The sequence below is a fragment of the Misgurnus anguillicaudatus genome, chromosome 23, assembly GCF_027580225.2.
Source record: "Misgurnus anguillicaudatus chromosome 23, ASM2758022v2, whole genome shotgun sequence".
Taxonomy (NCBI): Eukaryota; Metazoa; Chordata; class Actinopteri; order Cypriniformes; family Cobitidae; genus Misgurnus; species Misgurnus anguillicaudatus.
This window is the reverse complement of record NC_073359.2, coordinates 35977205-36003489: the sequence shown is the minus strand read 5'-3', so window position 1 is coordinate 36003489 and position 26285 is coordinate 35977205. Positions and strand designations below refer to the sequence as shown.

Below are 26285 nucleotides of genomic sequence, written 5' to 3'. Positions count from 1 at the left end.
AGTTAAACAATTTCAAGTTTTTATAAGTTATGTCAACTATTCACAGGTCAATACTTCAGATAGTATGTTAAACTGACTTGCAAAACCAAGTTGTGCTGAATTTTCTTACACAACAATGTGCTAGAGGAACACATTTATACCCAATTACTTTTAAATATTAATTGTAAAGCTATTATAAATACACACAACTGTATACAGTTTATTTATTTAAAGTGACAGGTGAATCATTTTACTATGATAATATCTATACATGTCAGGTGAGTGTGTAACTGGTTGGTCAGTAGAGGGCAGACTGATCATGTGGTCAGCAAGACTTAGAGGTCAAAGGTCATATACCAGGAGTCTTCATCTACTCTCCTTCGATGGCCAGATTTAAAAAAATAAATATGATGCGGGACTTTTACCTATTATATATGTTGTTATTATTGTTAATAAATATGTTATAGCTTATTTTGTCTCTTTTACTTTTTTTACATGCATTTTCAAAAAAGATGCAGACATCTTGTATACAGTATTTTGCGTTTAACTAAAAACTCATATTTTATTTTTTTAATTTTTTAAAATCAATTGCAGTTTAACATTGCAGATTAATAGTTTAACATGCACACATTTTTTTGTTTGTTTATAACTGTTTAACTTTCATAAATTCTGATCAGTGTGTAATATGTGGTGTAGTCGCACAATTTTCTTTCAATGCATCCAAAGCTCAAATTGGATCAGAAAATAATAATAATAATGATAATAATACATTTTATTTGTATTGCACTTTACATTACAGCGATCTCAAAGTGCTACAGAGCATACAATAGTATATAAAAAAGCAAGATAAAATAGTTACAGTCATAAAATAACATTTAGTAAAAAGCTTTTTTAAAGAGATATGTTTTTAAGTTTTGTTTGAATAAATAATGCACCCGCAGATGATTGGCACCCAACGCAGCCCATTTCCGACTCTCCTTATGGTTTATTGGCCATTACTTGTCATGTAAAGGAAAGGCAGATTTAAACTAACCATGCTCATTTTAAATGTAGATTACCGGCGATGGGCCGGAAAAAAATTATTGGAGGGCCGCCAGTTGACCAACCCTGACTCTATAATATCAGATATCTAACTGTATCTTATCTCTTTTGACAGTATTTCATTAAATCTACGAAATCAGTATTGTAAGCATTCTCACCCCAATGTTTAATTATAGTTAGATTAATCTTTAGATTTGTTTTAAAATAACTTCCTGGTGTTGAATGAAGCACCACAACATAATTTCACCTGCTTCAGTAATCTGAGAAATAAAGAGAATGAGTTATAAATGATGGGAAACAACACATCCCAGAAGTTAAAGAAAGAGAGAGAGTGGGCGTATCCCATCGTTCCCAGATGGCATGGGAGCAGATTTAAACAGGTTCGTCCTGTTCCTCATGGTTATCTCACTTCTGGGAATGTTCAGTATGTGTGAGTGAGATTTTGTCTTTGGCCACCAGTGTTTCCCAGGAACATCTGATGTGCGTTTCACAAATACCTTAGATACCTTAAAAAAAAGAAAGAGATGATCCTCTCACTGAAACCTTGTATAGTTCTAGAATCAATATTTTGTCATGGTAACCTCTCTGTGATGTCATAACTGATGTCATAGATCCACAGAAGGGAAAGAGAGAGATGAGCAGAGTTAAAACTTCAGGTGATCTCCTAAAGATGCAGGTGAGAAGAGAAGAAGAGGACTCTCAGGTAAAGCACAACCACACGTCTCTGTTTTACTGCACTTTATCATGTCTCTGATGTGATTGTGTGATGTTACAGATTGTGATGATGACATCTTTACGCTCTGATGTGTTGATGGGCGACAGCAGTAATAAACTGGTGGCAGATGTTCAGATTCTCCATACTTCTCAATCTCTTCATCACACCAGTGGAAACTCTCTGAGACCCTTCCACACCTCACAGAAACCCGTGTGTGGCTACACCTTCTCATGGGACATGGACCATAAACGTAAACAAACCGACCTTCAGCCTCACAATCCCACAATGTGGAGGAACAAATGTGTGTCCAGACGCTTATAATAATAATAAACCTGTACTCTTGTCTCACTTCAATTGGCTCAGCTGTATAGTTTTTATTGATATATGAGATGAATGAATGATGGATGTCAGTGGGTCGGGCTGTCATGTGCAGTTAGGATTCACCGTGAACAGGTGGTCAGTAAATCCCGGGCTGAAAACAAGAGATTAAAGAGTGACATGACTGTCAGTGGTGATCAGGTGGGATTGATCTAAAGATCTGCAGTGGGAGAGCTTGGGTTCGGTGTGGTCATGGGTAACGGTATGTCTGCAGAAGAACTGAACTCATGTAAATCTCACCAGTGGTACCGGAGGTTCATGACCGAGTGTCCGTCTGGTCAACTTATGTTTTATGAGTTCAAGCAGTTCTTCGGTCTGAAGAATCTGTCGGATACATCAAACGCGTATGTGAGGAACCTCTTCACCACATTCGACATGAACGGCGTAAGACACTCAAATATAAGTTTTACTTGATGATTGTTATAAGTACACAGTAAAAAAATCGTTGTTGAACAACTTAAATTAGTAAGTAATTTCAACTTTTTTGGCTAGTTAGAAGTCTGTAAAAAAATGCAGCATTGAGTTAAAACAAGTCAATTCAACATACTATTTAAAGTTTTGACCTGTGAATAGTTGACATAACCCATAAAAACTAATTTAAGTTGTTTCACTTAATTTTTTAAGTTGAAGTAGCAGAAAAATATATGTTGATTTGACAAAAAGGTTTTTTTATAAATTATAAAGTTGTTATAACTTAAGCTAATTTTTTTATTTATAACTTCTCACTAGTCAAAAAAGTTTAAATGACTTGTTAATTCAAGTTCTTTAAACTTAAACATTTAAGTGCAACAAGGATTTTTTTACAGTGTAGTAGTAACAAAGATTATATTTAAAACTATAACTTTTGTTTAGTTTATTGATGTTGTTCATTGTTTACTGTTCTAAAAACAAGCCACAAATAATACAAATAAGTGAATTAATGAGTAAAACATGCAAATAAAGACAGACAGATCAAATAGTCAATGACTCAATTATTAATTTACATGACTATAGTTATAGTATATAACTGTATAATGACTTCTGAGCAAATCAATGCAAATGTCAATCAAAAGTTTCTACCAATTGTTTTTAAATGTTTTTATCTCAGATTTCAGTATTTAGTGGCTTAAATACCAATGTGAGGTCTCTATTTAAGTTGTCAAACATTTTTAACAAATTATCTTTCAAATTATCCAAAAATGTTACAACAGTGGAATTGCTCATCTTATTCTTAAATCATTTGTTAAAGTTGTTTGGTGTCAATCAAGAACACGAGCGTCCTCATCTCACAGATGTTAAATATAGAAAGCTGTGGGATTAACAGCACCATGAACTGAGTTCAGCTGAGGATTGTGGGTAATGATGACCCATGTGTGTTTAAATGCAAAGGTCAGAGATCTTAAGAGCCATCAGAAGTTTTCATCTTCTTGTTGTCTTCGCCATCTGCTGCTGTATTTCACATCACTATAGTGACCTCAAATAAAATTACACTGCAATATAATTAACTAAAATAATACATATTATATTCAACTGAATACATATTGTCTCTAAAAACAGCATTGCTGAGCACACAAGAGAAGTTAAATGCTACTTATAGATGCATTGTGTTAATCTGTTATGTGTGTGTGTGTGTTTGTCAGGATGGATTTATTGATTTTATGGAGTACGTAGCTGCTCTGAGTTTGGTGTTAACAGGCGGCGTTCAGCAGAAACTACGCTGGTATTTTAAACTCTTTGATGTGGATGGCAGTGGATGTATCGATCGTGAAGAACTGCTGCAGATCTTCAAGGTACCATCTGTGTGAATTCTGGCCTACTGCATAGTGCACACTATATACTCAGTGTATATTGAAATACACTCTAAAAAGTAAAATAAAATGGATAAAACTTAAAAAATGACTTCAATTTAGGGCTGCATGATTTACCGGATACTACCATTATTGTGATAACAGTATATGCGATATCCATATCTCGGAGAGTTGCGATAACTTACATTTATTTTACGTGTCTATTATTTGTGTGTTACATGCTTGGATTGTCCAAATTAGATCAGAACGGCTTTACTAAATACCCCCAAGTAGGTCTTTTACTGTTATACTCTGGGTTAGACTGCGGGGTCAAAGGTGAACCTAACGGCTCAAAGTAATGAGCTGAAAATAAATATGGCAGGAGTAGAGACGAGCGAGGAAAACTACAGCAACGAACTTGTGCCTAAAAATAACGGTACGTCTGAAATAGTTTTTATTTAGACTGAATTAGATTGAATTACATCAGAGGAATATGTCTGACCTTGTTTATTTCACTATGATCAATACATAAATAAATGATTAAAAACAGCCAATAAACAGCGCAAGAAATATCGTTATCGTAGCGCTAATCAGCAGAATCGAATATCAGACAGTTTCCTCAATACCCAATACTCAAAAGCCCTACTTCAATTTTTTATTTATTTAATTATTTCAACTTAAATTTTTAACATAAAGTGAAATTTTAAGTTGAATAAACTTACATTTTTGAGTTACCAATTAAAGTAATTTTTTTAAGTTGATCCAACTTTTGACTTTTTTTACAGTGTAGTAGCTGTCCCATGACCTGACTCTGTTCCACATTTAATTAATATCTAAACCTTGCTTTTAATTTCTGAAATGTAGTGTTGCTCTGTAGCGCCACCTGCTGATTTTAATAGTGCATTACATCTGTTGATTATGTAAGAGTGCTCTGTTGAAAATCATTTTATTGGTTGAGATCATGACATCATACATGAGTGACTTTTATCTGCTGCAGTCAGTTCGAGCGATCAGTGGAGTAGATCAAGAGATCTCTGCAGAAGACTTCACAGAGATGGTGTTTGAGAAGATTGACATCAATGGAGATGGTACGTGTCTGTCTGTCTGTCAGTGTCTGTCTAGTCAGTGTATATAATATGTAATTAAGTGATATTAATCAGGTGTTTGTGTGTATCAGGTGTGCTCTCTATGGAGGAGTTTATGGAAGGTATCCAGGCGGATGAGAAGATCCTGGAGATGTTAACTCAGAGTCTGGATCTGTCTCACATCATCAATAAAATCTACAGTGAGATGAACTCTAAAGAGCACGTCAGCTGATCTGAGACCAGTCTGAGATCAGGGTGCCAAATGCCGTGATGTCACATACGCAGCACATGATTCTGATCGGAGAAGCACCGGTTCTGTGAGAGGAGTCTGGACCGGATCTCTGTCTCAGAATATAAAGAGGATCTCCTGATGTATTTATGTGTTTGTCATCATATACTGAAGTGTTTTGAACCAACATGTGTTTCTTCTGAATGGTTTATTCTCATATATAATTATAAAATATCAGTGTGGTCTGAGCAAACTCTTTATTAAAGTGCACTTAACTTTCACTTTTATTATCATTCAACTCAATCTCTCTGTTAAACATCACGTAATGTGTGATGTATTACAGTATCTGTGATATCACCTGTCAATAAACTCTTGTGTTTCTTGTCATATTTCTGATATTTTACACTTGAATGTTCTTTCAAAATAAATAAAAGTCAGACTGTTAGATGAGTTTAAGTAACGAATTAAGGGCTGCATAACAACTAATCACAACTAATCGTTTGCAGAATAAAAGTTTTTGTTTACGTCATAATATGTGTGTGTATTATGTATAATAATTATTTATATATAAATACATACACATGCATGTATAATTGTACGATTTTTTGCATATATTAAGCATTTATATTTATATATAATATAAATTATATAAACATTGAAAATTGTATAGACACATACATCTTAAATATATACATGCATGTGTGTGTATTTATATATAAAATTTGAAAGTGGTAACGCTTCGATTAGAAGATCTTAAACTGACTCATGGATGACTAAAGCTGTATGATCTAAACCTGATGATCATGTTCTTCAGCTAAATTATCTTAGAATGATCAAGTTGATCAGGTTACACTTTATTTTGATAGTCCACTTTAGACGTTCTAATAACTATAAATAACTTTGCAATTTTCATTAATTTGCAACTATATGTCAACTAACTGTCATTAGAGTATTAGTAGACTATAACGGTTAGGAAATAAAATGACATGCACCTGCTAAGATACATATAACACATTAGTTCCCGTAACGTTTCACTTAAGCTTATTTTTTAACATTCTTAAAGACGTCCAGTTTTTTAGAAGTTTGTATTAACTTTATTTTTTTGTTATAAGGACATTATTCAAAGCTTTTTAACCCTGGGGAACCCAAGAAGATTTTGGGTAGCAGCAATTAAATTTGACCTTGTGGGTTCTCCAGGGTTAAGAACGGTTCAGTCTGTTATTATATTAATGTTCTAAGAACTTTTTTAATAACTTTAAGAGAACCTTTAGAGAACGTTAGCCAAAGTTACGGGAACGTTCCCTGTTAGCTGAGTAAACAGGTGAATGTCTGTTGGGGAATCATCACAACAAAGTGTTAATAGATATTAAGCAGACAGTCTACTGTAAAGATTGGTAGTTGATAAGTAGTTGCAAAGTTACTTATAAGTAGTAATAAAGTGTTACCCACTTTCCAGCTAACAACTTTTGGTTCTTAGAATTTCCTGTGGTATTTGGTTGTAACAATTTAAAATATCTCAAAATTGCTTTTAGGAGTATTTTGGGTACCTCCATGCAACATTCAACGTATTTACAACGTTTTTATGACATTCCTAGAATTTGATTATTTGGTTCTAACTGCTAACATTTAGGGAGTGTGTGTGTTTGCTGGGTCAACTTGTTTATATCTGGGTCTTTAGATTTGTTATGGTTAGTTTTGGTTCGTAGTTTATTCATAATATTTGTTTATCATTATAACAGTCCAGTTGAGCAGAATAACTCTACAACATTCAATAATTAACTGTAAGCTGAGAATCCTAACTGGGTTTATGCTTTGTGTTGTGTCCCTCAACACAGTAACATAATACATATTTAACACTGACTGACTGACTGATCTAAGATCTGTGTTGTGATTTTATGTTTGAACAAAAGTATGAATCAATAGACCTGTCTCTCTCTCTCTGTGTGTGTGTTTGTTTTTATGTGTGTATAGTGACTGTCTGTGCGCGTGTATGTAAAGGTGTGACTCACTGAAAGGCGCGTGACGTCACTGCCGTACCTGAGTTTCGGCAGACGGTGAAACTGTCGAGCAGTGTCAAACACACACGTGAAACTCAGCTGAAAAACGCTTCACGCGGACACACAGTTCACCTGTGATCGGATTATCAGACGAGGATTCATCGTACAAACGCGTTTTAAACGATTTTCTGCAGAGATCCGCGGGTTTAGAGCGTGAGGCCGCAGCTTCGCGGGGTTTTTCCTGGTTTGAGGCGCGTGAGCTTCCTGAAACCTGCAGATGAGAAACAATCGTGTTTATTTCACGGTTATATTTGTTGTCTTTTATGTGCAAGTTTACTTTCATTCCAGTGCTAGAATAATCTTAAATCTTCTTTAATATTTTCTTTAAAATGTTTGTTTTATCGCAGGTATTGACGATAAAGTATCGAGTTTTCAAACTCACCGGAAGTTTGTTTACTAAATGTATTCATTCATTTATAAGCGTTAAACTAAATATCAAATATCGCTTACGTAAAGATTTTTTATTTAGTTTATGTTTGTTTGTAGTAAATAATCTTGATAGATAAACTGAGTTTTGAATCATAATAATAAACTTTATTTAACACCTTTAAAAATGTTAATCAATCAAACTTTATTTATATAGCACATTTTAAAACCACCGGAGTGCTGTACAATATCATCACGTGGAAATAGATAATGTAAATAAAACACAGCTAATAACAGAAAATAAAAATTGATTTAAAGAATAATAAAAGATGAAAATATGAAAAGGAAAAATAAGTTTTACAAACCTTAACAGAAAACGTGTGAGCAAGTAAATAAAAGGTTTTCGCATGAATTTAAACGGAATACTCAGAAAAAAGAGTGAAACCAGATTACGTGTGCAAAGTTTGAATCCAGATTGGTTTATTTTAGCAGTGTTATTGATTTGCTCACAGATAGTTGAAGTTTAATTTCTTCTCTTGCAGAACGACCGTCATGTCTTCTCATCCCCGGCGTGTTCGACTAAAGCCCTGGCTGGTCGATCAGGTAAATAATGGGACGTTTCCTGGTCTGATGTGGTTGGACCGTGATGCCAGACGATTTCAGATTCCATGGAAACACGCCACACGTCACACGCCTCAACAGGAAGAGGAGAACACCATCTTTAAAGTGAGTCAGATCAGACACGGACTGAAGTGTGTGAATCAGACATCTCATCTGATCTCTGTGTGTGTTTGTGTGTGTATCAGGCCTGGGCTGTAGAGACTGGGAAGTATCAGGAAGGAGTGGATGATCCCGATCCAGCCAAATGGAAAGCTCAGCTGCGCTGTGCCCTCAACAAGAGCAGAGAGTTTAATCTTATTTATGATGGAACCAAAGAAGTACCAATGAACCCACTGAAGATCTATGATGTGTGTGACATTCAGACACCCAGTAACCCAGGTACACACACTGACTAATCCACACATACTCGCACTTCAAACTGTCATACTTCGTTACCAATGTAGAGTAATGCTGTATACACATCAGTCGCAAGGCATAAGATTACTCGCAGATTTAAACCTTAATGGCAAGCATATTTCTACTGCCGCCTATTGCCGCCTATTTCTACTGCCGCCTACGCCTATTTCTGCTGCCGCCTACGCCTATTTCTGCTGCCGCCTACGCCTATTTCTGCTGCCGCCTACGCCTATTTCTGCTGCCGCCTACGCCTATTTCTGCTGCCGCCTACGCCTATTTCTGCTGCCGCCTACGCCTATTTCTGCTGCCGCCTACGCCTATTTCTGCTGCCGCCTACGCCTATTTCTGCTGCCGCCTACGCCTATTGCTGCTGCCGCCTACGCCTATTGCTGCTGCCGCCTACGCCTATTGCTGCTGCCGCCTACGCCTATTGCTGCTGCCGCCTACGCCTATTGCTGCTGCCGCCTACGCCTATTGCTGCTGCCGCCTACGCCTATTGCTGCTGCCGCCTACGCCTATTGCTGCTGCCGCCTACGCCTATTGCTGCTGCCGCCTACGCCTATTGCTGCTGCCGCCTACGCCTATTGCTGCTGCCGCCGCCTATTGCTGCTGCCGCCTATTGCTGCTGCCGCCTATTGCTGCTGCCGCCTATTGCTGCTGCCGCCTATTGCTGCTGCCGCCTATTGCTGCTGCCGCCTATTGCTGCTGCCGCCTATTGCTGCTGCCGCCTATTGCTGCTGCCGCCTATTGCTGCTGCCGCCTATTGCTGCCTATTACTGCTGCCGCCTATTGCCGCCTATTACTGCTGCCGCCTATTGCGGGGCTTTCATAGCTATAGCATAACCAATTGCTGCCTATTGCCGCTTATTACTACTGCCGCCTCTTACTACTGCCGCCTATTTGCCTGGCTTTCAGAGCTATAGCATAACCAATTGCCGCCTATAACCAAATGCCGCCTATTGCTGCCTACTGCTGCCTACTGCCGCCTATTTGCCTGGCTTTCATAGCTATAGCATAACCAACAATCTCTCTGTCTGTCTGTTTCAGGTTCAGTTCCTACAGATATCAGTGATGGTGATGAAGACGATGTGCCGGACACTCCAGAACCCCCACCACCGTATCCACCTCAAGGTAAATGCACACATATACACCTGCTACTGGTTAAAACGAATCCAGGTTCAATACAACTTAAGCATAAACTTACAGTACGTAAAAACACTAAAGGGAATTGCGTGTGAACGTAATGAGGCGCTTCAGTAAAACGATGTGTAACGTGTGTAATGGTTCTGTTGAGGTGGAACTACTTTTCTAGGTGGATGAATTTCTGATAGTTACATCACATCCTTTCCTGGTGACCTTGAGCACATGACATGTAGATAGGTCAGTTAAATCTTAACACAGGGTAAATTCACACTAGTCTAATGTTAATGTGTAATGAGAGTGTTGAATACTTCCAGTGCTGCATGCTTGACCCGTAGACTGTTGTAAGTTCATTACCATGATTATTACTGTAAGTTAAAGTAGTAATGCACGGCATGTTAATGATCATTATATTATGTGTTTGCAGGTATGAGTGCTTCACCGCTGGCTCCGGTTTGGAGTCCTCCGGGTTCGGTCTCTCCGATGCAGCCGGCCAGCTGCCCGCCTCCACCTGCGGTCGTGTGGCCGAAGAAAGAACCACAGGATGTGGAGATGCAGCTGCCGCCCATGGAGGTTCAGACCCCTACACCTCTAGAAGCAATGTTCGCAACCCCAGAGACGTGGATCAGCTCTCTGCCAAGTATGAAATAAATACGCACATGCATGTAACACACATTGGTCTATTTAGCATTACATGAATGTGAATCTTTTTTTGTGTTTCTCAGTGACTGATCTAGAGGTGCAGTTTTATTACCGCGGTAAAGAGGTGTGTCCCCCGGTGATCGTGAGTAACCCCCAGGGCTGTCGGCTGTTTTACGGCGATCTGGGTCCGATGGTAAACCAGGAGGAGCTGTTCGGCCCCATCAGTCTGGAGCAGGTCAGATTCCCCCCCACCGAACACATCACAAATGACAAACAGCGCGTGTTCACGAGCCGCCTGCTGGACGTCATGGATCGTGGTCTAATCCTGGAGGTCAGCGGTCACGACATCTACGCCGTGAGACTGTGTCAGTGTAAAGTGTATTGGTCCGGTCCGTGCGCTCCCAATCCGAATGCTCCGAACCTTATCGAGCGCCAGCGCAAGGTCAAACTTTTCTGTCTGGAGTCGTTCCTCAGCGGTGAGCATCCACATGCTATCAATATCGTAAATAACATTCAAATTCTCCTTGTAGGAATGTCTTCATTGTGCCAATTGGATAAAATAGTTTTAACCCTTTAACTGGTGCTGTGCCGTGAGCGGCACTTCTAAGAATATAGTTTTCATATTTTAATAATGCAGTGACGGTAATTAATTAATTTGTGACGAGTATGCAGCAAACTGTTGACATCTAGTGGTCGTTGTTGGTAAAACCACTAGAAGTGTAACACAAACCTAATTTTTTGGTGATAATTTTGTATAAAATTTAGTCTTTATTGAATTATTTTAATTTATTACACTTAATGTAACTGCTATAACTTTTTAATTTAATATTATCACATCCAGACCCTTCTGTGACATATTTTAAAGTGTCTTCTTTTAAACAAGACCAAGATTAGGCTTTTAGATGAAAAAATTGGAGGTGTTATTAATTTGAAGGTGTACATCACCTTTTCACCCACACCACTCAAAAAGTGCTGCGCCAGTTAAGGGGTAAACAATTAGAAAATAATTGAAAATATTTAACTCTATTTTGTCTTGTATGCATGCAGGTGTAATCGCTCACCAGCGAGGCCAGACGTCCTCTGAGCCGCCCATGTTTGATATTCATTTGTGTTTCGGTGAGGAGTGGCCCGACGGTCGACCCAGAGACCGAAAACTCATCATGGTGCAGGTGAGACTTTCACACGATGAAATAAAATGTCTCTTAGCTGTTAAGATTATAACATCAGTACCAGTCATGTATGTTTGCATTAAAACGCATGCATGTTGTCGGAGCCGATGGTGTAGTGGACGGTGCTCCGACACATGGTGCAGACGCACTTCTGGCGACCCGAGTTCGAATCCCGGCTCGAGGTCCTTTGCCAATCCCATACCCCTCTCTCCACCCTATACTTTCCTGTCGTCTCCTTAATCACTGTCTATCTAATAAAGGCAAAAATGGCCCAAAAATATAACTGATGACCTCATGATGAATTGGTCCACTAAAGTAAGAGATGCCCCCTAAAAATAATCTTTACTGTTGACTAGGGTTGCTAAATCTGGGAATTTTCATGGCTGGAAACATTCCATGGAAATTAACAGGAAAATTAATGTGAATATGTGGGGATTAACATGAATATGTGGGAATTAACGGGAATATGTGGGAATAAACTGGGAATTTGAAAAGTTGCCTATAACAGGGAATTTAAATGTTCTCAAAAAAATGTAATGCATGCATGTCTGCTTATGACCATGACCTTTATGTTTATATGATATATTTTACATTTCGAAATTTTTCCCATAAATTCCCTTTAAGTTTCCAATATGGAATATTTCCCAAATTCCCCAGATATAGTTTTTAATTTACCAGATATTTACCAAAAACTTTACCTGCTGTTGACTAAAGGTCATGAAAGTGTGCAGATGAAAAACAAAATGCAACCAACGTACATTGAGTGATTTGTGAGGCACACAAAAGCAGATCTAGTTGGTTGTAGACTGACTCCATCAACATGTTATGAATAATATTTGTGTTTTTTTGTAGGTGATTCCAGTGGTTGCACGTATGATCAGTGAGATGTTCTCGGGCGACTGCACACGCTCGTTCGACAGCGGCAGCGTTCGTCTGCAGATCTCTATTCCAGACATCAAAGACAACATCGTCACGCACCTCAAACAGCTCTACCGTCTCCTACAAACACATCAGGGACAGGAAAACTGGCCGCTGCCGCCCGGCGCCGGGATTCACCTGACGCAGGCGCTGCAGACGCAGTGACATCACAGAGGGTTTTATTGGAAAGTACTTAAAGACATTAGTGAATGCCGATGTGGACGACAGACTGTGATTTTTGAGTTTTCTCTGTGTGAAGTTGATGGAGTCAAAGTCTAATGTGTGTCTGTGTAAGAGAGTTAATCATCAACCGCACAGATACTAAACACACGCATATAAACCAACATCTGTGTATATTTAAACTCTTAACTCGTGTATTATTCTGAACTCTCATGCTTTTATCGAACTGATTAGTTTAGCTTCACCACTGTATGTCGTGAGCTTTTAAACCATGTTTCTGATTATTACCGTGTTTTTACCGCATTAAACGTCATGATGGTGATGTATGTAGCTTTGTGTTTCTTTGCACTTTCGGGGGGTGAACGTCGTTGTTTTATTCAGTATGTATTTCATGTCCCATCTTAACATTCACTGAGTTTGTGTAATTGTGTTTTTTGGATTTATTAAATGAAATGGAAAACACACATCATATGATCATGTTCTCTCATTCGAAGTGACTTCATTCTGAGGAGGCAATTATAATAAAGTGAATCTTATGATATTTTGCCATTTAAAGGCGGAGTCCATGATGTTTGAAAGCCAATGTTGATATTTGAAATCACCTAAACAAACACGCCCCTACACCAATAGAATCTGGACCTTCTGTTGATAGACCCGCCCCACACATACGCAACCCGGCATTTGATTTGATTTGATTGGCTATAAGTGTGTTTTGGTAGTCGGCCCGTCTCCTTTTCCAACGCGTTTTTCAAACATCGTGGACTCCGCCTTTAATGTTTGTTGAATAATAATGATTCTTCAACAGTAAATAACATTATAAATCTGACCCTGGATCACAATACCAGTCTTTACCAAAGGGGATTAAAATAAAATAAAAACTAGCTAAAATCAAAATTAAAGGCACTAAGGGGCACTGGGCAGTTTCCTGGACAGGGATTAGCTTAAGCCAGGACTAGGCCTTAATTTAATTAGGAAATATAACTAGTTTAAACAAACTTTGCTTACTAAAAACATTAATTGTGTGCATTTTGAAGCAAAAGAAAGTGCACTAATGTATTTTAAGATATGTCAGTGCAAGTTGTTTTCAGTTTGGACAGCTCTTACATTTATTTTAGTCTAGGACTAGTCTAATCCCTGTCTGGGAAACCGCCCCAAAAATACAATATTTAACTAGTAGTTTTTCAAGAAAGTAAAAATAAAATAAAATTACAGGAATAACACCAATATTACGTCTTTATTCTTTTTATATTGCCTTTATTCTGAAAACATAACACTGTGTTCCCTAAACTTTATGACTTTATTCTCGTTATATTGACTTTATTTTTGAAATCTTACGAATTTGCCGTCGCCCTGTCCCATGTGCACATGATTTTCTCCCATGAGTCCTATGGATCATCCAAATGGTCATTGGCAAACATAAGATGGGCCTGGACATGTGCTGGTTTAAGCAGGGGTACCTTCCTGCCATGAATGATCCTCACTGTATCCCTAAACTTTAGGACTTTGTTCTCATTATCTTGACTTTATTTTTCGAAATATTATGACTTTATTCTTGTAACATTGACTTTATTTTCTAAATAATATTACTTTATTCTCAATATCGTGGCTTTATTCTTGTTATATTGACTTTATTTTTGAAATATTTTAAATTCTCTTTATATTTAATTCATTTTCAAAATATAACAACTGTATTCCCAAAACTTCATTTGGACTTCAACTTAAAAGGTGATTTTCTCAATATTTAGATTTGATTTTTTTAAATAGTTGTAAATTGTCCAATTATTGTCTTATCCTAACATTCAGGTGATGTTTTCATCTAATTGAGTCTTATGAAAGAGGTTTTGTGGTGCATGGTAACAAACGAGTTGAGTGAGGTGTGTTTGTGTTTCTTATCTGTCTCCACCCACCCACCTGATCTGTGCTGTCACACCTGAGATCCTTAAAGACTGATCTCAGATCAGACTTTGTTTCCTACATGTCAGTCTGATCATGATCTGATCTACCGCACATACGCACCGCTTCAAGAGAAACATCTCAACTGACAGGTAAGAAACACGTTAATATATCAGATGTTCTTTCAGATGATTTATCATTTAAACTGTGTTGAAATCTGATTTTATATCCGATTTAATGAGTTTATATAACACCTCATGAATACTATAGTATAATCTTCTCTGTCAGACTTTATGTTTCCATAAAGGATCTTAAACATCTACACAAGATTTCTGATGTATTAAAGATCATTTCTAGTAGATGAAGATTTTACAAACTATAAAAAGGTTAAGAAATAACCATATGTATTGTTCAGACGTTTGAGGACACTTGACTGGAATGTTCCTTATAATCTTATAAATCTTTTAATCTTAAATGTTTGAAATGACTTTTGTTTCTTTCATTAGATTTTTTTCTTTAGTGAAAATATATAAAGTTTGACTAAAAAATGAAGGAAAAGCGGTCAAGAATGGATGTGAACTTAAAAAGTTAAAAATCAAGAAGTGAAGAAGCTGCTTTAAAAGTTAATTTCTGACAGAGTTTTGATTTATTTTGAATACTTTTAGTCACAACATAATCAAGTCATATTTATATTTGTATCATCCTTTTAGTTTTGTTAACTATTTTTCTAAAACGTGGACAAATATAAAGTGTGCAATCTCTCTTCAGGTTTATTTTGTGTTTGTAAATGAATGTGTGTGATGTTTTTGACTCTTGTACCGTATGATCTTATATCAGGTAGTTTCTATGGTAACCAGGTGGGTTTAGTTAATGTCCAGCCTGAATTTCCTCACTTCTGATTATAGATTATCTGTTTATAACCTCATAAACCCTGCAGATATCCGCCACATTCTTGTTATTTTATTCATAGAGCTACTGGTCTGAGGTTTATTATTAAATTATTCCTACCGTACATTTACACTCCTGTAGACACATCTACTGTAAAGTGAAGGGCTGGGCAAAAAAAATCGATTCTTCGATTAATCGTTTTTTTTTTAAACGTGGTTAATTAAAAATCGATTCTCACAAATTCATTTTTTAAAAATGAAATAACCTGATCCTGTTTGATCAAGGAATGTGACTTTTTGACTTTTTTCAGCATACATTTTTCATCTTGCATCAAAATTGTATTGTATTTAACATAATTGTATGCATTTAAAAATTAGAGATGGGTTCTGTTTTAATGTAACCAAGTGTATCTAAAATAAAAAAGTGTAATATACAGGTTGGTGGTTCTTAATTTCTTTTTATTAATTACCCACTTGTTAACTTATGTTCACTGTTTTTTTAAATAAATATAGTTGTATTAAATCTATATTCATTGAGTTGAATCGAGTATAAAAATCAATCCAATAGCTTATGAATTGCAATCGAATCGATGCGATAGCTTATGAATCGAAATCGAATCGATCCGGAACATCTGAATCGATACGCAGCCCTAGTAAAGTGAGGGTGTCAGATTGTAACAGTATGTAAAAAATGTTTGTATAAATGACAGTATTACTGTCAGCTCTTTTCCAGTAACTTACTGTAGATTTAAATTAATGTTATTTACTGCAACAGTTTGTTCAGAGTTAAATGAACATTTTAAACATTAACAAGTTTTTATCTTTACAGAGTAAAACTATAAAATACAGCCTCATGCAAAGCATTCTGGGAAACAAAATCTGAAGAAAAAGTAAAAAGATTGATGAGGATTTCTGGTTTCCAGAAAGCTTTGCATGAAGCTGTTATTTTATAGTTTTATTTTGTTAATGTTTAATGTTCATTTAACTTTAAACAAACTCTCGCAAGTAAATAACATACATTTATATCTACAGTAACTTACCGGCAAACAGTTGCATACAGTAAGTATAGTATAATGTAAATATTACTGTATTTCTGATATGTTTGTGTGTGTTTGTAGGTGTTCTGTCAAAATGTTTGAGAGTTCGAGTCAGTACGATTGGAGCAACAGCTATGCAGATTCAGTACAGTCAGCGTAAGACTTCAGATTTAATTCACTTGAACTCATTTAGATCAAATAAACCTGTTAATTTTAATGTAATTTGATTTAGTAGCACAGCTGTAGATGAAACTTCCTCAGAGCTGTCGAGGTTATCCAGACCCAGTGCTAAATCAATATACTGTGAGTATTCAGATATTATACATTTGACAATTCATTTAATATATAACCTTGTGTTCTCTATGAATCAAACATGTGACCTTTGAACTGCTAATGCAAAGCTCTACCAATAGAGCTACAAGTAGAGATTCGACTTTTCTTTTGATGACGAGGATGATGTTGAATATTAACTCAGTGCTTATCTGTGTTAGTCCGTCATTATGTTAACTTTTATAACTATGTGCTATTTATAGATCAGCGATCCTAACAAGTGTTTTATTAAAGGGGCCATATCATAAAAATCTGACCTTATGTTTAATTGCTATAATTGAGTCTACAGTGCTTCTATCAACCTTGACAATGTGATAAAGATCAACCCACTAACTTAGTTTTGCAAACATGTGAAAAAATATTTGAAATCCATTGAAATTTGTCTCCCCTTGTGATGTCAGAAGGGGGTAGTATCGCCCCTTAATCTGCACTATCCAACCATGGCACCGCCATTTAGTGCAGAGAGAAAAAGAAAATTATTGACATTATGGTGATCAGTGTTTGCTTCAGCTCATTTGTATTCTAAAGGACACACCCAAAAACGGCAAATTTTTGCTCACATCTACAAAGTCTAAATTTAAACATGTAATAATAAATGATCTATATGGTAAAACTTCACATATGTACTGTGGGGATACCAAATATTTATTTTACAGAATCTGAAATTTTGTCAGAACATTATGGTGTTAGTGATGTGTTTATCACATAATGATTTTGTGTGTATGTTTGTGTGTATTGTGTTACAGTACAGAGGAAGGATTATGTTGAGTCTATAAACCGTGAGATGCACCGGTTTTGTTATAAAGTAGAGGTGAATCTCATCATTCATGTATATTCATGTATATTCACTGTGTTATTGATGGAGATATCACACACACACACACCTGATGTTATCATCTCTAGCATCTGTTCACGTGTGAGCTGGACGGACAGCAGCTGTCGTCTGTACAGGATTGTGTTGAAAGATTGAGTTTTCTGGAGTCGACGGGTCGTGTATGGGGTCAGGATGTGATTCTGGAGGGTCGAGATCAGACGCTTCAGCTCATAGACATCGACACCAAGGTCAATAACCTGAATGTATATTTATGATTGATGATGTGATCTTACACGTGACATTGATTACTATAACACTAAAGGAGAGGAAATGTAAATATGAATATTTTAAACAGGTTTGTGTTATTGTCTGCATTAAATCAAACAAACTCTTAGTTTGAGTTTAGTTAGAGTTAAACTCTTACAGAAATATCAACTTACAAATGATTTACAGTTCAGACTCAATCTGAGATAGATGATAAGATTTGAACGTTTCCTTCAGACACTGATGACATAATGTTTGTTTTGTCATGGTTGTTTGTTGTGTGATTATTGTCATGTATGTATATATATATACATAATAATTACAAACAATACACACACAAATATATTATGCAAACACAAACTTGTATTTAGTTTGCAATTAATCGTGATTTATCTTTGACAACCCCTGGCTTTGTCATGTTTGTTTGTACAGATTGTTGTGTCATTATTGTTTGTTTGTGATGATAGTTTGTTTGTTTGCCATGATTGTTTGTTTTTGTGATACTTGTGTGTAGTGAATGAAATGTCATAATTTTTTGTCCTGGTTGATTTGTTTATTTGTGTCATGATTGATATGTTGCGATTATTTTGTAATGATTGAAATGTTGTGAGTGTTTGTTGTATGATAATTGTTTTTTGTTTAATTTTTGTTTGTTGTGTTTGTTTTGTAATGATTGTTTATTTGTGTGATGATTGATATGTTGTGTGAGTGTTTGTTGTGATTGTTTGTTGTATGATAATTGTTTTTTGTTTAATTTTAGTTTGTTGTGTTTGTTTTGTTATGATTGTTTATTTGTGTGATGATTGATATGTTGTGTGAGTGTTTGTTGTGATTGATTGTTTGTTTGTATGCTAATTGTTTTTTGTTTAATTTTTGTTTGTTGTATTTGTTTTGTAATGATTGTTTGTAATGATTGTTTGTTGTGATTATTCTTTGTATAATCATTGTTTGTTGTGATTGTTTATTTGTGTGATGATTGATATGTTGTGAGCGTTTGTTGTGATTGTTTGTTGTATGATGATTGTGTTTCGTTTAATTATTGTCTGTTGTGTTTGTTTTGTAATGGTTGTTTTTGATGATTGTTTGTTGTGATTATTCTTTGTATAATCATTGTTTGTTGTGATGATTGTTTGTTGTGATTATTCTTTGTATAATCATTGTTTGTTATGATTGTTTATTTGTGTGATGATTGATATGTTGTGAGTGTTTGTTGTGATTGTTTGTTGTATGATCATTGTTTTTTGTTTAATTATTGTCTGTTGTGTTTGTTTTGTAATGGTTGTTTGTTTTGATGATTGTTTGTTGTGATTATTCTTTGTATAATCATTGTTTGTTGTGATTGTTTATTTGTGTGATGATTGTTTGTTGTGATTGTTTATTTGTGTGATGATTGTTTGTTGTGATTGTTTTTTTTTGTGTGATGATTGTTTGTTGTGATTGTTTTTTTGTGTGATGATTGTTTGTTGTGATTGTTTATTTGTGTGATGATTGATATGTTGTGTGAGTGTTTGTTGTGATTGTTGTATGATAATTCTTTTTTGTTTGTTGTGTTTGTTTTGTAATGGTTGTTTGTGATGATTGTTTGTTGTGATTATTCTTTGTATAATCATTGTTTGTTGTGATTGTTTATTAGTGTGATGTTTGTTTGTTGTGATTGTTTATTTGTGTGATGATTGTTTGTTGTGATTGTTTATTTGTGTGATGATTGTTTTTTGTGATTGTTTATTTGTGTGATGATTGTTTGTTGTGATTGTTTATTTGTGTGATGATTGTTTGTTGTGATTGTTTATTTGTGTGATGATTGTTTGTTGTGATTGTTTATTTGTGTGATGATTGTTTGTTGTGATTGTTTATTCGTGTGATTTATGTTTATTTATGTTGTATAATGATTGTTTTTTTTTGTGTGACATCATTGTTTGTTGTTATTGTTTTGTAATGATTGCTTGTTATGTAATGATTGTATTGATTGTTTGTTGTGATTGTTTTTGTGTGATGATTGTTGTGTGTGTTTGTTTGTTTGTTTATGTCATGGTTGTTTCTTGTGTTTGTTTATTAGTGTGATGTTTATTTATGTTGTATGCTGATTGTTTATTTGAGTGATTGTTTTTGTTGTATGATGATTGTTGTGTTTGTTTGTTTGTTATGTCATGTTTGTTTATTAGTGTGATGTTTGTTTATGTTTATTGTTTATTTGTGTGTTGTGTTTGTTATCTCATGTTTGTTTATAAGTATGTTGTTTGTTTATGTTGTATGATGATTGTTATGTTTGTTTGTTTATGTCATGTGTTGTTTATTTGTGTGTTGTGTTTGTGTGTTATGTCGTGATTGTTTATTAGTGTGATGTTTATTTATGTTTATTTGTGTTATGTTCAGGAGGAGTTGGAGTCGTGGTCGTTGAGCAGTATATTGGATGTGTCGGCTGTATTAGATGAGTGTGTTTATGAATCTCTCTTGACTCTATCGGTTCAGAATCAAAAGAGTCGAATCATCAGTGTGTTTCTCTTTCAGACTGAATCTCTCAGGGTGAGTTTTTACTTTAATACTCACATCATCACATCATACACACATCACAAATCATTCATCTCTTCATCATTCAGGCCGATTATATGAAGAAAGATCTGGAACGATTTCTTCAACGCAAAACACGTGAACAAAAGCAGAATAATATCAGGTAAGCTCTTCATTGACTTTATATTCACATGAATCTTGACATAAACATAAACTCTTTCATTCTACAGTAAAGCTGCTCCGGGAAACTTTGGCCAAAGAAATGTAAGAAGCTCTTCGCCACTGACACTCAATACACAGAAACTTCCAGAACATTGGAGCGCTCCGGATTATGGTGAGGTCACGACATTCAATATAATATTCCCCACAATCCTTTCTTAATACTTAAATATACATCAACATTTCTTTATTCTATCCTGTTCAGATGAGACCCCTGTTCAGTCTCCGCCCCCTCTCAAACTTTCCCCGCCCCCTCAGAGGCCTTACACAGAAAGACAGAGAGATGTGGTGAGGATAAGAGACTGAAGGTTAAGCTGAAAATCATTAAGATTTCACATACAGACATTAAAGTGAACGTGTCTCTCTTCAGGACATACTGAATCATTTGATTAATGATATTGAGGCGTTTGTGGACAGAGTGACAGCCGTCGCCCCAAAGATGGACAAAAAGAAGAAGAAAAAGAAGAAGAAGAAGAAAGGTAAGAGTTTAACTACAACAGTTATTAATTAATCTGTGAGTGATGTCTGGAGAATTAAACGTTTGATTATAAAAACTAGACGCTGTATTCAAAATTTATATTATTAAGAAAAAAGTTTTTATTTAAGGAAAAACTTACTTTATTCTTTTTCTTAATTGTGACCAAAATCTCAAAAAGCATTGCCTTAAATTACATCTTTAAATTTACGCTATCTCATGACAATTTGTACGTATTTAACGAGGTGGCTAATTCGTATTATTTTGTACAACAACATTCGTACATTTTTGAATGATTTGCTTTTGCCGCTGTTTACAATTCACTTCATAAGAAAAATATGAATTTGCGAACTCATAAAATACAGGCTGGATAAAGATAATTAAAGTTGTCCTTAAATCTGAGATTTTTGGGTCGTTTCATATGTGAAATGTATCGTGTTGAGTCAGAAATTGCTATTTTGATAGTTTATTTTGCAAAGATAAGTTTAGTTAAGGAATTTTGATATAATGATGATCACTTACAGAGCCCCTAAGGGGACATTTTAAACAAAATTAAATAAAGTTTAGTTTCGCGTACGCACATGAAACTATCGCATGCGCACATTAAACTTTCGCTTTCACGTGCGCACACGATAGTTTCACGTGTGCACGCGAAACTAAACTATTAAATTTTTGCTCCATGTCCCCTTAGGGGCACACGCGATAGTTTCATGTGCGCAGGCGAAACTAAACTTAAAAACAAATTCTGCACATGAAGGTTTCACGTTAATTGTTTTACTCCAATGTGACCTTAGAGCCTCGTTAATCACATCTGTCATACTTGACCAAATACTTACTCGTTAAAAAAGTTTAGATGTTCTTAAGAAAATGTTTGCTTGCTTTGTGAGAATTGCATTTTTGAACTCTTTGACAAACTTCTTATAATTATCGTATAAATGTTTTTTGTGAATCTTACAGAACCTGCAGAAGGTGCAATGTAAAAATAACAAAACATGAAGAAGAAAAAAGTTTTTTTCCCTTTTTACATGTTTTTTGTCGTTCAAATTTTTTTCCCTTTCAAATATTTTAGCTTTCAAAAAAAATTCTTTACATTTTCATTATTTTTCTTTTACATTTTCATTATTTTTCTTTTTAAAATAAATATTTTTGAAAGAGAATTTTTTGCCTACTTTGTAAGAAAGTTTTGAGAATTGCACTTGTGAACTTTTCAAAAACTTTCCTATAATTTATCGTATGAATGTTTTTGTGAATCTTACAGAACCTGCAGAAGTTGCAATGTAAAAATAACAAAACATGAGAAAGAAATGTCATAAGTTTTTTCCTTTTTACATTTTTTTTCTCTTTCGAATATTTTTGTCTTTCAAAAAAATATTTACATTTTCATTTTTTTTCTTTGAAATATTTTTTAACGGGAAAAACATTTGAAATAAAAACTTTAAATATAAATATTTTTTGAAAGAGAATTTTTTGCCTACTTTGTAACAAAATTTGAATAATTGCGCTTAACGAATTTATAATTTATTGTATAAACGTAAACATTTTTTGTAAATACTGACTGTGCTCATGCTTAAGTTTGTGTTGACGTGTAAATGTTTCTGTGTTGTTGAAGTTGTGAAGGGAATGCCGACAGAAGACGAGTTCACCATGTGTCTACGGAAAGTCAAGATGGCTTTTAATCTGCTGGTGCGTGAGCTTCATCTGAGGTTAAAGGTCAAAGAGTTTTTATTTGATAGTGATGTGAATCAGTGAGAGTTTGTGTGTTTTATTATCAGGCTAAACTACAAGGAAAGATTGAAAACCCCAACGCTGTTGAACTCATTCACTGTCTCTTTACTGTACTACCACTGGTCAGACACACACACACACATTACACATTATATCTATCTCTGTTTCTCTGTATAGTGTTATATAATAAGTTGTGTGTTTGTGTGTAGATTGTGTTCAACTGTAGTGAAGATCTTCCACAGTCTGTTGTGGTTCCTCTGTTAGAGCCGATGTGTATTCAGTTCTTGAGTGAACACGCAACAACTGAAGAAGATCAACTCTGGCAGTCGCTCGGAGATCCCTGGAACATTCCCAGGTAACACACACAGACGCACAAACGCACACAGACACACACACAGATGTGCTGCAGGCTTTAGTGTGTGTCTCTGTTGTAGCACTAAATGGGCAGATGATGATGAATTTGTTCAAACCTTCACTCCGGTGTTTGATGACGGCTGGACGCCTCCAGACATCCGACAGCCGAGGATTACAGACACACCCAGGACACCAGTCACTCCACAAATGGTATAAACACACAAACATTACAACTAAACTCACAACAAAACTTACTAATATTATAATTAAACAATCAAAAACAACGATAATGATATTTTTCTAATAGTTTGTGTATCATCTTTCTATAGAGTTTCAGATCCAGGCTAGAAACAACACAAAGGTACAAATATACACATCAGTCTTCATTCCTATAGGAGATTATGGTGTTTATTGTGTGTTGTGTATTATTTGTGTGTGTTTAGTGCAGAAGATGAAACTCCAGTGAGTTTCTTGCGAGCGACATTTGATTTCACAGCTCGTAATGACCGAGAACTCACAGTCAGTAAAGGAGAAGAACTACAGGTGAATAAAACACACACACACACACACACACACACACACACAACACTAACAAAACACTCATACCATCATCAGAAAACATAAACACTGACGTCTGAATACAAACTGAATAAATTGTTATTTTGTGTACTGTGTGTGTCTGTGTGTGTTTGTGTAGTTGTTGGACATGTCTAAGCAGTGGTGGAAGGTGAGGAATCATGAGGGACGAGTCGGTTACGTGCCGAACAACATGCTTCAGTCTCCAGATCAGCAGAAGACTGTATGTATATGTCATTGTGATTGTGTGTATATATGTGTAAGTCTTTGTGTGTTTGTGTGTTGAGAATCATCTTTCGCTCTCGTGTCCAGCAGGAGTCTGCGCAGGCGTCTGCGCCTGCTCTCAGTACAAGATCTCGTCCAGAAGAAGTGCGAGTTTGGCTGGAACACAAAGGCTTTAGTAGAATGTAATGTGTACTCTACATACTCTACATTATACACACTGCATACTACACAACCCTTTAAAAACATTATTTTCTCTTTCAATTTTTTATCGTTCCAAAAAATGTTTTTTCTCTTTCAATTTTTTTATCTTTCCAAAAAAAATTTTTCTCTTTCAATTTTTTTTATCTTTCCAAAAAATGTTTTTTTCTCTTTCAATTTTTTTCTCTTTCCAAAAAATGTTTTTTTCTCTTTCAATTTTTTTCTCTTTCCAAAAAATGTTTTTTTCTCTTTCCAAAATTTTTTTGTCTACATTTTTAGTCTTTCAAAAAATTTTCAATCTACCCAAAAATATTTTTTCTCTTTTTTTTCTTATTCAAAATGTTTTGTTTTCTTTCAAATTTTTTTGTTTAAAATTTTTTTTCTCTTTCCAAAAATGTTTTTTCTCTTTCAATTTTTTTTCTCTAAATTTTTTTTATCTTTCAAAAAAATTCTTTCATTTAAAAAAAACAAATGTTTTTTTCTTTTTCAATTTTTTTCTCTTTAAATGTTTTTGTCTTTCAATTTTTTGTCTTACATATTTTTCTCTTAAAATTTTTTTATCTTTCCAAAAATATTTTTTCTCTTATTTTTTTCTCTTTCCAAAAACATTTTTTCTCTTTCAAAATTTCTTCAAATATTTTTTCTCTTTCAACATGTTTTTCTCTTTACATTTTTTCTCTTTGAATTTTTTTGTCTTTCAAAAAACGTTTTATTTCTTTTTCATTTTTTTAACTTTCCAAAATGTGTTTTTCTTTTTCAAAATTGTTTGTCTGTATTTTTTTCTCTTTCAAAAATTGTTTTATCTTCAAAAACAAATGTTTGTTTTATTGTTTATCTTCTCTTTTTTAATCTCTCGAAAAAATGTTTTATCTTTAATTGTTTTCTCTTTAAAAAAAACTTTGTGTTTACATTTTATCTCTATTTAAAATTTTTTCTCTTTAAAAGTGTTTTGTCTTTAATTTTTTTTTTAAAATTGAAAAAGAAAACTAATTTTGAGGAGAAAAAATTGAAAGACAAAATTTTTTCGAAAGATTTTTTTTACGTTGAGCTTCAAGGCTTCTAAAGCATTTTATTCTTTAAAACATTGCAACATTAAGCAGTGTGTTTGGAGCTCCATTGTTTAATTCAGTCTGTGACCTTCAGTTATCATCTCAGAAATGAAAAATTATTTAAAATTCTTATTTAATTGTTTCTGAAAAATGTAAAAGTTTTGTCCTCCCTTCATAAATCAAAAAAGAGATAAAAGATCTTTCAGTTTTTTGAGGACTGGATCTGTAAGGTTAAGTGGATTACACTGCAGGTATGTTAATATAAACTTTCTTTCTCTCTCTCAGTACGATTCGTTGTTTAGGAGGTCTCAGCGGCTCTATGTTGTTGGGAATGACACGTGATGAATTGAAAACAGTTTGTCCAGAAGAAGGAGGTCGAGTTTTCTATCAGCTGCAGAACGTCAAATCTGCCCTCGCCGTGAGTCCAAAACACTTATTCAAATACTCAATGACATATTTAAATATTTATTACATTATTAAACACATTTCATATTGAAATACAGATGGCGACTGCAGTGACACCAATGATGTGAGCCGATGAAGACACCTATAGTCATTTTACTTTCAATTAGTATAGATGTTGTGTTTATCTTAAACAATTTTATTTTGCACATATGTACTTGCTGGTATGTTTTAGTACATTCAAGTATACTTTAATTTGACTTCTGACAAACAGGAATAAATGGTCATAGTTTGTTTGTCATCATAAACTCAAATCTTAGTGTTTGTTTCATATTTATTCATAATTATTGCTGTAATTAAAATATAACTAAGCATCAATGATAATGATGTATAGAAATAAACACAACAGATGATGTTGAATATACACACAGACTTTATTAAAGACATCATTCACAGAGAATTGTGTTTATTTTCAGATCTTTTGCTCTGTATGTCATTGTTTTAAACACGTCTCGGTCATGTTGTATGTCATGCTTTGCTCTGTGTTTAACTTGAATAAATCATGCTGTTTTTTACTCAATAATGATCTTACATCGATAAAGTGAATCATTGAGCAAACAGTAATAGTTTGGAGATATTAACAGTCA

The 26285-nt window shown here is 34.8% G+C and overlaps 3 protein-coding genes across 7 annotated transcripts; all 3 read left to right on the top strand.

Moving 5' to 3' along the window:
• The first annotated feature begins 2305 nt into the window (after positions 1-2305).
• Positions 2306-5539, top strand: guca1ab.2 (guanylate cyclase activator 1Ab.2). Its single transcript, XM_055217481.2, has 4 exons — positions 2306-2497; positions 3733-3882; positions 4877-4967; positions 5057-5539. Exons 1-4 carry the CDS (start codon positions 2306-2308, stop codon positions 5194-5196), a joined length of 573 nt encoding a protein of 190 aa, XP_055073456.1. The 3' UTR covers positions 5197-5539.
• A 1678-nt stretch (positions 5540-7217) lies between these two features.
• On the top strand, positions 7218-13146 carry LOC141359288 (interferon regulatory factor 6-like). The gene is made up of 8 exons (XM_073861480.1): positions 7218-7468; positions 8160-8342; positions 8423-8615; positions 9681-9764; positions 10201-10413; positions 10499-10891; positions 11463-11584; positions 12437-13146. The coding sequence occupies exons 2-8, from the start codon at positions 8169-8171 to the stop codon at positions 12665-12667; spliced, it is 1410 nt and encodes a 469-aa protein (XP_073717581.1). The 5' UTR covers positions 7218-7468; positions 8160-8168; the 3' UTR covers positions 12668-13146.
• A 1432-nt stretch (positions 13147-14578) lies between these two features.
• On the top strand, positions 14579-26084 carry LOC141349052 (epidermal growth factor receptor kinase substrate 8-like protein 3). 5 transcript variants are annotated; one of them, XM_073861281.1, is made up of 20 exons: positions 14579-14727; positions 16581-16655; positions 16735-16802; positions 17576-17640; positions 17733-17891; positions 20281-20430; positions 20505-20578; positions 20646-20749; positions 20840-20922; positions 21005-21113; positions 22719-22792; positions 22882-22956; positions 23044-23189; positions 23269-23398; positions 23518-23549; positions 23632-23731; positions 23886-23987; positions 24077-24171; positions 25522-25654; positions 25740-26084. In XM_073861281.1, the coding sequence occupies exons 2-20, from the start codon at positions 16594-16596 to the stop codon at positions 25767-25769; spliced, it is 1791 nt and encodes a 596-aa protein (XP_073717382.1). In that variant the 5' UTR covers positions 14579-14727; positions 16581-16593; the 3' UTR covers positions 25770-26084. The 5 variants fall into 5 exon arrangements, with proteins under 5 accessions (XP_073717382.1, XP_073717381.1, XP_073717380.1 ...); XM_073861280.1 differs by having other exon boundaries at positions 16732-16802; positions 24080-24171; positions 25740-26082; XM_073861279.1 differs by having other exon boundaries at positions 16732-16802; positions 25740-26082.
• Positions 26085-26285: the final 201 nt, after the last annotated feature.